This window comes from Anabrus simplex, chromosome 1, assembly GCF_040414725.1.
Source record: "Anabrus simplex isolate iqAnaSimp1 chromosome 1, ASM4041472v1, whole genome shotgun sequence".
Classification (NCBI taxonomy): domain Eukaryota; kingdom Metazoa; phylum Arthropoda; class Insecta; order Orthoptera; family Tettigoniidae; genus Anabrus; species Anabrus simplex.
The window spans coordinates 441,149,546-441,166,615 of record NC_090265.1 but is presented as its reverse complement, the minus strand read 5'-3'; the positions used below and the strand labels follow the sequence as shown (position 1 = coordinate 441,166,615).

The window sequence follows — 17,070 nt, the reverse complement described above, 5'->3', positions numbered from 1 at the left end:
TGATGATGCCCCTAAGGAGGGTGAAACATGTACCTTTGACTTTTATGTATTATGTATAAAAAAACATTTGACCATATGAAATAGTGGATCATATTGTATTGTATTGAACAGGTGGACTTATAATATTGTAATAATACTTGAGACAGAAGTTAGTTATGATTCGGAAGTTAGTTATTGAGAGTTGCTGTTAAGTGAGTTGTTGGAAGTTATTGGTTGAAGAATCATGGTGTAGCAAGGTTAAACTTGTGACCACGTGGACGACATGCTTTTAAGCAGTCAACTGTTTTATTTGTGTTACAATGTTGTCATCTCGATGTGCAGCGATTGGCAGTTGTCTATAAATGGCGGTTTGTGATGTGAATGTTTTGTTTTTGACAACAGTGATTAAGGTTGTGTGTGTGTTTTGTAATTACATGTGAATAAAATAATTGTACCAACTGACAGCATCTCGTGTGCATCTTTGTGGATACATTAGTTATTAATTGTGGAATTAAAACAAGTAAAAATCCCTAAAATTGTTCTGAAGAAGAAACCAAAGATCAGGATTTTAGAATTGGAGGAGGATAAAAGAATGGTATTCCAAAATTGGATAAAAAGGAAGTTGCCTAACACGGAAATACGAAGTGGAGAAGAAGAATGGTACAATTTTTAAGACAGACTTTTGTGGAAGAAGCAACTGAGGTTTGTGGAAAAACAAAAACAAAGTTTAAGGGAAAGGAGACATGGTGGTGGACAGACAAAATAAAAAGAGAAATAAAAGAAAGGAACAAGGTGAAGAAAGAAATGCATAAGGAAAAGCAAAAAAACATATCAGAGGTTACATGCGGAATACAAAAGATTGAAACTCCAAGTAAGCAGGAGTATCAGGAAGAAAAGGAGAAATGTTGGTGAGAGTTTACCAACAAAATTGAGCAAGATAGTCGAGGAAATTAGAAACTATTATACAGGGTAATAAAATCGAAAAGAATAAATCAAGAAAAAATCGAAGCATTTGAGGGTGAAGATAGATCCATAGTACATGACGAAAAGGGTCTTCAGAAGGTGATGGTAATTGTTTGAAAACTTTATAATGAGGAGATGACTGCACAGAGGAAGGAGGAGACAAGAAAATGGAAATAATAGATTGAGAAAAAGAAGAGAACCAGATTAACATGGTTGGAACTTGAAAGGGCAGTGAAAGCAATGACCAAAGGTAAAGCAAGAGGAAAAGACTAATTCAATGCTGATATGATTAAGGAAGCATTGGACTACAGTGGCTATACCGAGCCTTAAATGCCATATGGTAGGATGAAAGGATACCTGAAGATTGGCAACAAGGAAGCATTATACCATTGTTCAAAAAAGGAAATACGAAGAAATGTGAAAATTATAGTTATAACCCTATTATCACATGGGCTAAAATTAATGGAGTAAGTCATAGACAAGACTGAGGGATATAATCAGGGGTAGAAGAAAATAAAAATAATTCAGTAGCCAGCTCCTTTTTATCAGGAGCCAGCACATTTTTTTGCAAATATACATTATGAAAACCACAGGTTAGACTAAGATAAAGCTACGTATTGGTTTTGAAATTTAGTATAGTCTCAGTCCATATAAGAATGGAAATTTATATTTTAAGAGATACTGACCCAAATAATCACCAGTCACCTTCAAGGTCAGCATCTTTTAAAATTGCACTACATGTGCCTGTTTGATTTCCCACCAAAACGCCAACGATCTATACATTTTGTTGCATCAAAGTCCTTTAAAGATGGTCCATTCAAAGATATCATGAGATCACTTAAGTTCTTGTCGACGAGCTTGGTTTGCAGTTTGTGTTTAATAATATTCATCGTTCTGAACCCTCGCTCACATGATGAGTCGATACAGGAATTGTTGCCACTATATACTAAGGAGCTTATCGGAAATCGTCCTTTCACAGACAGCGATTTTTCAAGTAGATCATTCATTGGAAGACCTTTCCCGACTACGTTGAACGCGTACCACCCGCTCAGTACGTCTTCTACGTTGTTCACCTCAATTTGAAGGTTTTTTGAAAAATGAGTGGCAAGAAGCTGTATTTCACTATTGCCATAATTTTCCAGTTGTTTTCCTGATGGCCAGAAATATGTGTCAGTAACACCAGTGGCACTTTGAATGTCCTTATTTTGAAGAAATGTCTCTTTCAGAAAGGTAATCCCACTTGCCAAAGTTCCTTGTCGCCCGTGAAATTCTTATTCGACACACCTGATAACTGTATTCTACTGAAAACTCCTGAAAGTGCTATAGCAGAAAAAACTTTTCTAGCATTGGGCCCTTGGTGTTGTGAAGTTGCTGCAATGAATTAATTTCATTATTTGTATGCACTCTTATCTGACTTAGTCGGAACATGCCTCAGAAATACAAGTGAAAGTCTTTTGAATATACTCAGAAGTCATACAAGAAGGGAATTGATGACAAATTTGAAGTCGTTGATCTTCTTTAGAAGACCTTCAGCCGTGATTGTTTTCACCTTTCCTTTCAGAAATATTATATAAATGCACCACTAGGCATTCCCAGTCTTTGACAACTGCTTGCGAAGCATTTAATTTGCTTGCCACCCATCTAACTTGGTGTAAGTACTCCAATTTGGATATTACACATTCCAGCAACTCCGAAATTTTCTTCAGTTCGCAAAGTCGTTTTGGCGAATGTAGATAAAACATATAGGCCTATAGTTTCCTGAGTATAGAATTAATTTCATCATTGATTTTTAAGTCTCACATTTTTCAGTGAGTGAAGAACAAAGAGTTGGAGATGATGTGCAACACAGTGAACATTTTACAAAGTTATCAATTTTTTCAGATATTTTTGTAACCATACCATTACGGACACCAATCACACATGGTGTTCCATCAGTCCCTATACCTAATAGTTTTGTACCGTAAAGAGTTCTCCAACCCCTAAATGAGGCAGTTCTGTTTTTAGAGCCTCCATATAGCTATCACTTGTTGCATCCTCCAATAACACGATTGAAAGTCACCTTATTTAAAAAAATGAATGTAAAGTATCAGCTCCTCATCATTAGATTTCTGTTGATCCATCGAGTAAGATACTGACATGAACTTTCCTTAATGCCACATAAAAAATCTTCACGAAGATTTGAGGCAATGTATGAAATAAATTCTCTGCATTGTGTATCGTTCACATACATCAGTAACATTCAACTTGCTTAACAATGCAAACAAACCTTCAAAATAGTTTTTTTCTTTTCAGTATGATAAGATGCTATGAACAATGCATTCATATGCTGTAACATATTAGCATTCATGTTCTATACGCACTTCGCTAAAAGTGCACGTTCGGGATTTTTCATGAAACTTTCAGCCTCCTGCCGGCCACGCGGTGTAGCGGTAGCGTGCCTGCCTTTTACCCGGAGGCCCCGGGTTCGATTCCCGGCTATGTTAGGGATTTTTACCTGGACCTGAGGGCTGGTTCGAGGTCCACTCAGCCTACATGATTACAATTGAGGAGCTATCTGACGGTGAGATGGTGGCCCCGGTCAAGAAAGCCAAGGATAATGGCCGAGAGGATTCGTCATGCTGACCGCACGACACCTCATAATCTGCAGGCCTTTGGGCTGAGCAGCGGTCGCTTGGTAGACCAAGGCCCTTTGGGGCTGTTACGCTATTTTTTTCAGCCTCCTAACACTTCGAGTGAGGATAGGATTTTTCGTATGTTTTAAACGTTTCCAGTGTAAATGGTCCTGAAAATTCTGATACAACTTTAGAATGTCTGTCGGCAATACTGCGAAAGTTACTGCATAATTTACACTTAATATATAAGTAATAATAATAACAACATAAACGTTTCCACCTTTTCAATACTAAAATATATTCACAAAATTATAAATTACACGGTACTAGTTTCGACCCATCTAGGGGTCATCATCAGCCTAAACTAGTACCGTGTAATTTATAATTTTGTGAATATATTTTAGTATTGAAAAGGTGGAAACGTTTACGTTGTTATTATTATTACTTATATATTATTCTCAGTTCAATACGGACCAAAAACATGAAATTCATAACCATTAATAATTTACACTTCGCAATTCCTTTCTTCATAGCACAGCCACGGCTGTAATTCAAGCTACGATTCTCTGCATTGTGTATCATTCACATACTTCTCGAATCGGTAACATTCAACTTGCTTAACATTGTAACCAAATCTTCAGAATCAGTGTAAGGTCAGTTATTTTTTGCAATATGATAAGATGTCATGAACAGTGCATTCAAATGCTGTAACATATTAGCATTAATTTTCTTTACGCACTTTGCTAAAAGTGCTGAAATTTCCGTTTGCCTGAAAATTGAAATTTCGGCGGATTTTTAATGTTTGACATATCATTGTCTTGAACACCATAAATGTCACGCTGGTCATTGTCGTCCTGAACCCTATAGTCGGCACTTCCATCAAGTGTTTTCTCACATACACTCGCTTCTGTAACACTTTGTGTTACATTTACGGGCCCTACTTACGAAGAAATCTGAAAGAGTACACTGTTTTTTACTCGCATCAGTCAATTTGTGGGGTTTTGTTCGTTTCATTTTGACGATTTCCTCAAGTATGCCACAGAAACGTAAAATACACCAGCGTTAAATGGCTTCCGAGTTCGCGGGCTTCAATGTCTGATGCTACGTTGCCAATTTTCCATAAACACACAGTAATAAAAACAACCGTATTTATAAAGTGCAAACCGCTCAATACCGAGGTGCTGTAATTAAATTAAAAGTATAAATATTGTTCGGTGAGAATACAAGAATTGATAAACATGTCATTCCGTATGTTCTAAGTGCAAAGAATGAATTCCACAGGAATTTATCAGCACTGCTTTGGCAGCAATAGTTGAGAAACGGCTAGTCACGGGAGGGAAGGTGGTAATGTAGTGTTTGCGGAATTATTTAACGTAGTAGTTCTCTGCAATTTCCACAACTCTGGTCTGATCTTTGTACTCTGCTACCGATAGCCGATAATTTGAAATGGAACTCTATGTGTTACGATATGTCCACATGAAAGGATACTTGTTTGATGGGTTACAGCGACATCTCTCATGACCGCTAGGCAGCTCCCGCGCAGAACTGAAACGTCCAGCTCCAAGGTACGAGGAGCAATTACAGAATTCAAGACTCTGCCAAAAGCACTGAAAATGTTTATTGCGAATATTAGAATATATGAGCTACAGAAAGAAACGTGAACCACCACACGTGTTACTTCGTAAAGTGGTGGGAACGTACATGTAAGGGAACTCCGGATTTCAAAAAATAAATTTTCAAAACCGAATTTGAAAATTCGGGCGCCAGGTAAAAATTTTCAGGCACCATGGCGACAGGGCGCCCGGTATTTTTCGACCCCTGGGGCCTATTCCACAAAAGTATGGTCTTGTACATTACAAGTTACTAGTGTGGGTTCTTGTAATGTATGGAGTTGTACATTTCTGTTCCACAAAAGATTGATAGTCTCTTGTATATTACCAGTGAATTGTTACAAGTTTTACAAGTGACGACATATCAATAAACATACTACGTCATAGCATGAATCAGCTGTTTATCTTCGTATTCCATTCGTTGAATTAGGTTATGCTTGCCTCATTTATCGTAATATCGTATTTTACTGTAACTTATGCAGCAAAGATTGAAAGAACTAATATTCCTGTGAATTTTTTAATGCTACGATGTTATTTTTCAGTTTATTTCTTTGATGATAGGAAATTACTCCGTTATTATCACCCATTCTGTTCTTCCGCGATCCTCGTGTATGTTCTACGAGAGTCTAACACAAAGAGAATGAGGTCTAACATACCTATAGTACCTTGGTCTGTCATTAGGAATCAGATGCCGCTAATAACGATATTCGGCCGCCAAACTTAATTGTTACGAAATTGCAAACTCTCCATGAATTGTTAAAATGATGTCAAGAGAAACAGTTATTCATTTTGAAGGAAATAGAAGGTAGGAAAGATGTTCGTTTCGGTGGATTCAGTGAGAGAGTGAAAAAACAAGACAAAATAAATGGTTGGATGGAAATATTTGACTTGGGAAAAGCTCATGGAGCTTTTGAGGGGAAAAGTTGGACGTATGTAAGAGATATTCTGCTCATTAATGATTCCAGGAATGTCCTTCTTGGAATGTTTTTTTTCAGTATTTTCAGGCCAACACACAATTTGAGGAAATTTTATATCATTTATTGCAGCTACCACAGACCGAAGATTTTGCCATCCCAAGCATATCTGCAGTACCATGGTACTGACCACCATTTCCTAGCCAATGTAATGTTGTTAGTAAATGTTGTTTAGCAGAGAGAGATTTCTGTTCGTAGGATATTTTAAGCTATGGCCAATATCTATCAAAAGTTCTTCCACTATATTGTGCTTAACCTAAAACGTTCATTGTATTCAAATACAGTGTTAAACTGGAAGTTTATTCTTTCCCTGTACAGACGATAGTTTTCATTTTCATCACCATCACTATAACTACTGCTAGACCACATATTTATCAAACTGTATCCAAAATAAGCGTATTTAAATAGCACTAGTACATTTATATATTATTGTCCTTTCACTGGTAGAGAATTCTTCTCAATTCGCTAGTAAGTTACAAGTACTAGTACTTTTGTGGAACACGCCTATAAAAATTCACTAGTAATTTGTAAGTATGGAGTAGTAAAGTACAACTGTAGAAAATTCTTTTGTGGAACAGAAACTCTGGTATTTGTACAAGTTACTAGAGAATTTACTTGTAATGTACAAGACCATACTTTTGTGGAACAGGCCCCTGGATATAATAGAAGCACAGTTAGAGGAAGAACAATATAGCTTTAGATCAAATAGATCAACAATAGACTTGATATTTACAGTGTGAATGATAATGGAAAAACATCTAGAAAGGAACAAGGAGATCATCGTATATTTGGGTTTGGAAAAAGCTTATGATACAGTTAAGAGAAAACATGTAGGCTTATGGGAATGTCTACAGAAAAGGAATGTACTAAAATCATTAATTAAAAATGTACCGGGCGGTACACCTCCACGCCGCTAATTTAAAATGTGCGCCAGTTGAAACTCCTCTGCTGGAGGAAGTCTGAACCTTATTGACGGTATAAACTTTCAAGTTTCTCAGAAGATGTCACTACCTGGAAATTTTGGAGTTTTTGAACTGTGTCATTTTTGACGTATTTTTGTTTTGCTTGTAGTAAGAAGTATGAACTTTCTCTTCTAGAGGACACTACTGAAGATCAACAATAGTGCAACCTAGTGCGGAGTGAAAGAACTGTTTTTTGGAGAAATTTTTATTTCAAAAGTTTGTTTCTTGTTAAATTTCTTTCTGTTATTGTTTAAGTTGGCTGTATACCCCTCTCTTTCCCCTTGTTTTGTATTTAGCCAATCCCGAATTTCTTTTATTAATTTCTGACCAATCGGATGTATCTTCCCCAACTTGAATAGGTTGCTGTATCCTACCCAATAAAGTGCTTGTGGGAGGGTGTTTTCATTCCCCTAACGCCTCGAACCTTCCGCGAGAGTATATAAGCTGCTGATTTTAGGGTCTCCGGGCCACTTCTGTTCCATCTTTCAGTGTGTAAAGTACATAGCAGGGGGCGGGAAGCGCCTCTTTCTCCGGCAGCGGTCAACAACCAGGTAATGGCCGATTAATTACTTCTTTTCTTGCTTGCTCAGCAGTTTAACTCTCGGGGCGGGTCCGAAGTTTTTCCATTATGTAACCTTCCTTAAAATGTAAAGAAACTTGTATTTATTCTATCTTTTAAACTACATATTGGGATAGAGAGTGCTTAACCCGCTCGAGCTCCCACTCATATTGTTTTGAGGTGAACTTATTTTCTCAACCTATTCTTCTTTAACATTATGTAAATTTGTTTCTTTTCTTAAGTCACCTCCGTAGTATGGGATTAGCCCTTGCATCAGTGGCCTAGAGCCAAATTAGGTTTTGAAACAAATACATTAGGAGTGCAGATCGCCTCCTCTCAAATTGTTATTTTAGAGGTCATGTAATTACCCCTTTTTTTTATCTAATAGACCTCAGTAGGTTGGGTATGTTACCCCTGTGTCTATGTCCTGAGAGGACAACTTGAAGGTGGAGTTTGGTGTGGCCTGTGAGAGGCTTAAAGTTGAGAGCGAGTGGCTCTTTTTCGAAAATTGAGTGTTGTATGCCTCGTGGAGGCTTTGCGGTGTAATTTGGAGCACGTGCTCCTGAGCATGAATGGGTTTTTCTGCCCCTCTGTTAATACTTATTTTGAAGTAAGGTTGGGCTGATTGCCCAAGCATTGTGAAATCGGGGCGCGAAGCCCAAATCCTGTAAATATTGTAACTACCTTTTTGACTTGCTACTCTGTACCTGCCATGCTTGTTATTTCTTTACTTTGAAAAGAAAATATAACCTTGTTAAATTTAAATTAATTTTACTTTCGTAGTTCGAGACCTGTTCACCACCCCGCACCTTCTTTCACGCATAACTACCACAAAAACACGGTAACAAAAAAGATGATAAAGTTGTATCATGAGAGTAAAAGCAGTGTACAGGTGGTGATTGGTGACTCTGAAACATTTTATACAAAAAAAGGTCTCAAGGAAGTGCACTGCCACCATTATTATTTATTGATGGATGAAATCATAAAACTTGTAAAACAGAGTATCAGTAGTGATGAAGTGAATGCTTTGATATTTGGAGATGTGGTGGTTTGGGGAAGGGGAGAAAGGGGAGTACAAAAGAGACTGGACATTTGGAATGAAAATCTGAAGGAGTTTGGAATGGTAATTAGTAAAAGGAAAAAACTAGTCATGCACTGTGAAAAAGAGAAGCCAAGAGAACATAGATGGTGAAAGGTTAGAGAATGTAGAACAGTTTACATACCTGGGTAGCATGATTAATGGAAGCAATGAAATCAAACCTGAAATTAATAAGACTAAATAAAGGTACAACATTTATCAAGTCAGAGAGCTTTTATGGGATGACAAAGTACCCAAGAGAACGAAATTAACATAATATAAACAGTATTTCATACCAATTGTAACATAGAACCAGAAACACTGGTAACTAATAAGAGACAACATAGTAAGATCAAGCAGCAGAAATGAAATTTTTAAGAACATTTATTAAAAAGACAAGAAGAGATAGAATTCAAAATATTAAAATCAGAGAAGAGCTAAATATAGAACTGTTAGTACAGAAGATACAGAAAGCAAGACTGAGATGGTCTGGACATGTAAAAAGAATGGGAAGGGAACGGGCTGCAAGAAGGGAATTGGAAAGAGAATTTAAGGGGAAGAGACCAGTTGGAAGACCAAGAAGAAGGTGGATGGATCAGATTTGGAAGGACATTAGAGAAGCTGGACTGGATGTGGCAGAAGTAGTGGAGCAGGAAAAGTGGAAGGACAGAAAGGAGTGGAGGAGGGCTGTTAACCACACCTGGGCGACTGGAGTGGGACATTGATGATGATGATGACGATAACAAGATCTTACATGCGAGTTCTGGATTTTCCACTGATGTGTATAAATTTCTCTGGTTGTTGACTAGTCAATGAAAGTAAAGACTCTCATAATCTCTGAAAGAAAATGCGAAAATGAGTTCTTTTCTGCAGTTCCCTGCAGTTGTGCATTGTATTAAAGCGGATGCTTCACCTGCTTGGCTAGTTTTGAGGGAGACTTTTGCAGCAAATATTTTAATCGAGGACCTATAACAACATATTTTTCATCCATTAAAATGCCTTTTTTTCCCCCTAACTATTTCCCAATTACTTGGAGTCAGCATTAGATGATGGGAATGTATACACTATCCTTTCACATGTTTATTACCGGGCGAGTTGGCAGTGTTCTACTGGAGTTGACGAGTGCTTTGCACTTTCTTTGTTTCTGGATTGATTCCCAAGTGTCATCCGATATCCATTCTTTCCTCCGTGATTCTCTGTAGCCCACTATCTCTTCACATGTGTCGTGAAAGAGTTCCTTGACTGTGTTCCTTTTAGTATTTACCTCTTCATCTGGTTGTTTGGGGAGGGCTTCAAACCTGTCCTTCAAATGTATCTTAAATTCAGAAAGCAGTAGCAATGGAAAAATACAGGGAGGCCAACAAGGAGGTTAAGAAGAAAGTGAGGAGATATAAACAAGTGTTTATAGACCAACTGGCAACACAAGCAGAAGCAGCAGGAGTCAGCAACAGCAAAGAAGTATATGCCATTACAAGAAAGCTTCTTAGGAGGAACTTTTGAGGGCAAAAACCAGTCAGAGATGCAAACGGAGTAGCCTTGACATCTGAGACACAACAATTTGGAAAGATGGAGACTCAATGGAAGTACTCAATCTTGGTGAGGAAATCAAGAACTGAAGAAGCTGAAACCATTTTGGAGGATCCAGACATCTCGGTAGAGCCACCAACACAAGAGATTGCAGAAGCAGTGAAACAAATGAAGTGGCAAAGCACCAGGTGTAGATAACATTATCCCAGAAGCCCTAAAGGTAGATCCAGATTTAACAGCAGAAATCATGGAACCACTTCTAACATTAATATGGAACAAAGAAGACCTTCCTGAGGAGTGGAAGAAGGGTGTTCTCATCAAGATACCGAAGAAGGGTGACCTCTCAGATTGCAATAACTGGAGGGGAATAATGTTGGTCTCATATGGGGGAAAAGTTATGTCAAGAGTCATACTGAACAGAATAAGCATAGCCATTGACAGGAGACTACGTCAAAAACAGGCAGATTTCCGAGTAGCTTGGTCTACTGTGGATCAGATTAACACACTAAGGCTAATCATTGAACAGTTTGCTGAATATCAGACATCTCTGTATATACTTTTCATTGATTTTGAAAAGGCCTTTGACTCTGTCAATCAGAGGAAAAAAATGGAAGGCTATGGAAAAGTTTGGAATTCCACAAAAGATAGTCCGTCTTACACAGGCAATGTATGATGGATATACTTGTCAAGTAGAACATAAAGGAGAGCTGTCTGAACCTTTTGCTGGAGTAGGACAAGGATGTCTACTGTTGCCAGTCTTGTTTATCATGACACTGGCTTGTATGCTGAGAGAAGCAACAAATAGAAAGCGTGGCATTCAGTGGGGATTAAATAACCGATTGGAAGAACTGGATTATGTGGATGATCTCTTTCTTCTTGCAGAATGTTTTCAGGACATGGAAATCAAACTGAATGACTTAAAAATAGGAGCTAAAGAAGTAGGCTTAAAGGTTAATAACAAAAAACTAAGGAAATGCGCACAAACCATCGTACAAATTGTAGCTTGGTTCTAGATGGAATGGATATAGAAAGGGTAGAGGAATTTTGCTACTTAGGCAGCATGGTAAGCCAGGATAGGGGTGCTTTTAGAGATGTGGTGAGTCGTATAAATAAAGCCAAAGGAGCTTTAACACAGTTACGACCAATATGGAGATCCCCTCACATTCATGTATAAACGAAGCTAAGGATATTCAACTCAAATGTTAAATCTGTGTTACTGTATGGAAGTGAGACCTGGAAAGTGACCAAAGACATTACACAAGGTTACAGACTTTTATAAATCTGTATTTGAGGTACATTATGAGAATATGGTGGCCAAAGACCTTTGGGAGGCCACAAGTCAGTCCCATACAGGAACAGATAATGAGAAGAAATTGGAGATGGATTGGGCACACCCTGAGAAGACCACAAGAATATCACAAGGCAAGCATTGAGTTGGAATCCACAAGGCAGTCGCAGGCAAGGCAGACTGAGGATTACCTGGAAGAGAACCATAGCCGAGGAGATTTCTGGAGTTAACAAGACATGGAGGGAGGTGAAAGCATTGGCGTCAGATAGAACAAGCTGGAGAAATTTTGTTGAGGCCCTATGTTCCACTTGGAATTAAGGGAAATAAGTCAAGAGTTGGCCGTGCGGTTAGAGGCACGCGGCTGTGAGCTTGCATCCGGAAGATAGTGGGTTCGAATCCCACTGTTGACAGCCCTGAAAATGGTTTTCCGTGGTTTCCCATTTCCACACCAGGCTGTACCTTAAGAAAATAAGGCCACGGCCGCTTCCTTCCAATTCCTATCCCACTGTTGCCATAAAACCTATCTGTCGGTGCGACGTAAAACCACTAGCAAAAAAAAAAAAAAACAATGTTTATTACTTCAGATGGTTTAATTTAAATGGAAAAAAATAACTCTTGACTTTTTGCAGGCACACTTCGACTTTAAAACTCTGTAAAATAAAAACTCGCCATCCGATCATAAGTGTCCTTCACAAGTTTCTAAAATGATAGACTTTACAATTTAATTCAGAATCGGTTTCTTAGCACTGCAAAATCTGAAGAAACTGTGCTAGACATTAATGTGAATGCCATAATTACTGCACTTAGAATCAATACTTACAGAAAACTTATGCCTATTTATTGACATTATATTGATTATTTGACAGGAAATGTGAGTTCCAAATGGAGAACAGAGCAACACTCAGGGCAGTATTTAGAGGGCTGTATTTTTTTTTTTTTTTTTTTTTTTTTTTTTTGCTAGGGGCTTTACGTCGCACCGACACAGATAGGTCTTATGGCGACGATGGGATAGGAAAGGCCTAGGAGTTGGAAGGAAGCAGCCGTGGCCTTAATTAAGGTACAGCCCCAGCATTTGCCTGGTGTGAAAATGGGAAACCACGGAAAACCATTTTCAGGGCTGCCTATAGTGGGATTCGAACCTACTATCTCCCGGATGCAAGCTCACAGCCGCGCGCCTCTACGCGCACGGCCAACTCGCCCGGTAGAGGGCTGTATTGCCACGTTCATTGTCTTCTTTGCATTTGGCATTGTATTGTTATTGAAATATTTTATTAACTCTCTGTAAGAAAAGGAAAAATTTGCTAAATATAATCATCAACCACTTGCTCAGCACCTTGGCTGAATGGTCAGTATTGAGTCTGTCTGTTCAGAAGGTCCCAGTTAAGATTTTCAGGTGGGTCAGGGCTTTTAATCGCATCAGGCTAATTCCTCTGACTCGGACTGGGTATTTGTCCAAATATTGTCCTCTTCACACACACATCAACCGCCACATAAGAGTGCAGAAGTGAATACATCAGTCTATTATAGCATTGGTAACAGGAAAGGCATCCAGCTATAAAATAGGCCAAGTCCTCAGGTATGACCCAGTCCGCACCTTTGACTCTATCAGAGTGTGGGTCGAAGTGGAAGGAGGTGGTTGCATCAACATTTTGCATGCAGACTTGGGACCTTCAGTGGGAGGTTTGATGGTGAAGCTGCATTGTGATTTAAGGCATTGTCTTTGCCTTTTCACTCTCAAAATGTTTTTCATCTTTGAGCATGCCCCATCCATTTTTTTGGATTTTTGGTTGTATGTGATATTTGAATCAATCTCTTCAGTTTCAACTCCGTTAATTTATAACTGTTAGCTTCTTCAATCTGCCAAAACTAACTTACTTTTGAACAGATAAATTTATAAACTACCTGAATAAGAAAACACATTATGGTAACAGAATTATACTTAATTATTTTGGTAGGAAACAATGTTCTGCTGGCTCCTGGTATGAACAGATACTGTATCAGAAACTTGGAACATTACTATGCCATTCTATTGCACAAACCTAACACATTATAGCAACCTCAGTAAACTAGGGACAGAACTTACATGATTAGGTATAATGACAGAGCAGATTAAACATGGCCCATAACAAAGATGACAAGAGTACAAAGTATCAAATATTTAAATAATATTATCTCAAGACAAGAATCAGGAAGCACTACATGCAAGGACATAGTTCTAAATTCAGAATGATTATTTGACAGAAATTAAAGTTTTTAATGTTTTTATATCATTTTTAGGAATATCATTCCAAGGTTCTTGTATGTTTTTATTAATTGTGGTGGTGGTGATTATTGTTTTAGAGGAAGTACAACTAGGCAACCATCCTCTATATAGACTTAACACTAATCAGAGAGTAAAAATGGATTCGACCTGACACTTTGAAAAATGAAGATATTGGCCAAAGAAAGACAAGGGCCACGAAGGGTGAGAAAATTAAGGACTCCTAGCCGTTGAATGCTCTAATAGCATTCGGATTGGAAAAGAACAGGAGTTGACCAAGGAAGGTAGATGAAAGTGAGGAGCCTGGCACAAGTAAGTTGAAGCAATGCCAAGACTCAGCTAAGGGCCCATGGTCGCTAACCCATGCTCCCATGTTGAATGCCTCTGGGGCCCCTTTTATTTGCCTCTTATGACAGGATGGGAATACCATGGATGTTATTCGAGAATCCAATGATTTATTGCTTACAACTTCTACGTCAACATAAACTCAGAACATACATATGTGTTTCAACTTCGCACTCTATTATGTGCTTCTGACACTTTTGATATTATTCTAACCATGGTATTATGTTATGGCTGATGACCTCACAATATAGTGGTCGAAACTATTTCCATTAATGAATAAAATATAATTACTTAATTTAAATATATCGAATAGGAGGACCCTTTCCCACTTTAACTTGAGATGTTCCAGAGGACAAGGCAAATTAACAAATAGAAACATGTGGTCAGAAACAAAAATTTGGTAATAGAAATGGACTGAGATGTTTTGAACATTTTAAAGAACAAGGAAGGAATGCCAAAGCGAACTATGGAATTGTAGAAGAAAGGAAAGGAAGACAAATCTCAGCTTACGATTAATATATTGATATAAGAACATAAGACATTGGTACCTACAACCATACTATCAATTATATTATTATAAGGCCCTTAATGTCATAATGTCTGTCATTTTAAAATATTTTTTTGTTGTTGTCAAATGAAGCTTTTACTTACTTCATCACATCAGTTGATGAAAATTTGTGTTAGTGCAATGTTAAATGCTAGCAAGAAAAGTTATTTTCCTTTCTTTCCTCCACTTTTAGTCCAAGAATTAGTTTTCATTTCTGTATTAATGTCAAGTCTCTCTTAATTACTTTTCCTGCTTTTTCATTGTGACTGTTGTATAGTAATTCATATACTTTTATGATCATCCTATGATGATCTTGTTATTATATTTTTATTTTTTTCAGGATTGGACACGGAAAGGTGGTTGGCGTGTTCTTGTTTCTCGTAAAGCAACTGTTCCAGGTGATGAGGGATACCCCAAGCTGTCTGATAGATCCTCCCCTGCAGATTATGCATCTAGAGGGTTCAAAACCTCTCCTATATGAAGCATCTTTCTTCAACTCGAGCTTCCTTTATAGTGAAATATCGTTTCTTTATTTAGATTATGTATAGTGTAAATAAAAAGAGATCTTGTTTAATTTTGTCTCTAGCACATTCAGAAGATTTATTTACTTCCTTGAACCTTTTTTTATTTATTTTTTATTTATTTTTTTTTTCATTTACACATGTTTTTAGACATAGTCAGTGACAATAAGGAAAATAAATGTAATATAGGCAGCATATTTTGTCCTTATTGCCATTGGCTACATCTCAGCTATGTGGTGGTGGTGGTGGTTGTTTTAAGGGAAAGTACAACTTGGCAACCATCCTCTACCAACACTATACAGAAGGAAAACTGGAAGGGGTCCAGCACTTCAAAAAATGAAGATATCAGCCAAAGAAAGAAGTGCCTTGAAGGGCATGAAAATGAAAGACTCCCAAGGCCTCCAAACGTAATACTGTCGAGGTTGGAAAAGAACCAAAGCTGACCAAGAGAGGTTGGATAGGATAGATTAAAGTGATGAGCCTGGCATGAGAAAGTGGAAGCAGTGCCAAGACTCGACTAAGGGCCCTATGGCCGCCTTCCAAGTAAAGAGCCCTGGGGCCCATTTTAGTCGCCTCTTACGACAGGCACTGGTTACTGAGAGTGTTATTCTACCGCCCCCACCTACAGCAGGATCTCGGCTGTATACGCCTTAATCTTAATGAGTACCTTACTAGCTGATGTACCCGTGCTTCACTATGGAATTCTCAGAGGCTGTGGTTTTCTCAACTGAAGTCAACATAGGTCATTACAATGACATCAGTAGAAATGTCGCGATTAAAAGCAATACTATCATATGAAATGCCCGATCAAATGAGAAACCACAGTTTTGCTCACTTTTAACGAACAGTACTACGCTACATGTTACAAATATCATGTTATGGTCCGTACTGAAACGTTCATTAAAAGTCGAAAGGAAAATATGCGAGGTTGAGTAGAGCTTGTGGTGTTATGTCTGAAACAAGAGGAGAGTGAAAATTAAGGCATAAAAATTATTTTTCTTAAATATAACTGTGTTTCTGACAAGTACTTGTCCTTGCTCCTAAGTGCTTTAAGACATTTTGCCATCTTATCTTTTCACATAAGATTAACAACTTCAACAGACAACCAACTTTTGCCAATCAAAACATCAGCCACAGCACAAAGCGTTAACAGTCCTGGGTTCTTCTGTAGTACTTTATTAAGCTTGTCCGGAATTCTATCCCCAGCGAGGCCTAGAGCTAAGCTGATTTTTCACCTCTTCTAACAAATCCAATTGTTCGTAAACAGGTTTCCCGGAAAACTCAAGTGCAGAAATAACAGGGACCAAAAAAGTATAATGGGATCTGATGTAGGCAATTTCTCGAGAAATGGTTACATCCTTTAGAACATTTTTGGCCGAAGTGATGCACATGGCATCTTCATTTAGGGCGAGAACAAAACTTCTGATTGCGTCAAAATGTTTGCTGTAGTACACAATGGCCTGAAGCCAAGTCCCCCAGCACATAAGGATGGGTTCTGGTGGCAGTGGAAGATCAGGTAATTCATTGCGGAACAACTGGATTTGTGTGGGAGCCTTTACAAAAATGTTCTTAGTGGAGGAGATCATCTTGTTGACTCAAGGAAATTCGGCATATATCTGCTCAGCCACGCGATTCATAGCATGAGCAAGACAAGTGATGTGAATCCAAACCAAACCCCATGGCACTACAGACCTTGAAGGGCCTTGGCCTACCAAGCGACCGCTGCTCAACACGACAAATCATCTCTGCTGTTATTCTTGGCTTTCGAGACCGGGGCTGCTATCTCACTGTCAATAGCTCCTCAATTCTAATCACGTAGGCTGAGTGGACCTTGAACCAGCCCTC

The 17,070-nt window shown here is 38.3% G+C and overlaps 1 protein-coding gene across 1 annotated transcript in view; it reads left to right on the top strand.

Moving 5' to 3' along the window:
• Positions 1–15,292, top strand: part of ND-B17 (NADH dehydrogenase (ubiquinone) B17 subunit) — a 36,887-nt gene extending 21,595 nt beyond the window's left edge. The window contains exon 3 of the mRNA XM_067144199.2: positions 15,045–15,292. Coding sequence (XP_067000300.1) covers positions 15,045–15,185 — 141 coding nt within the window. The 3' untranslated portion in view covers positions 15,186–15,292. The remainder of the gene's footprint in view (positions 1–15,044) is intronic.
• Positions 15,293–17,070: the final 1,778 nt, after the last annotated feature.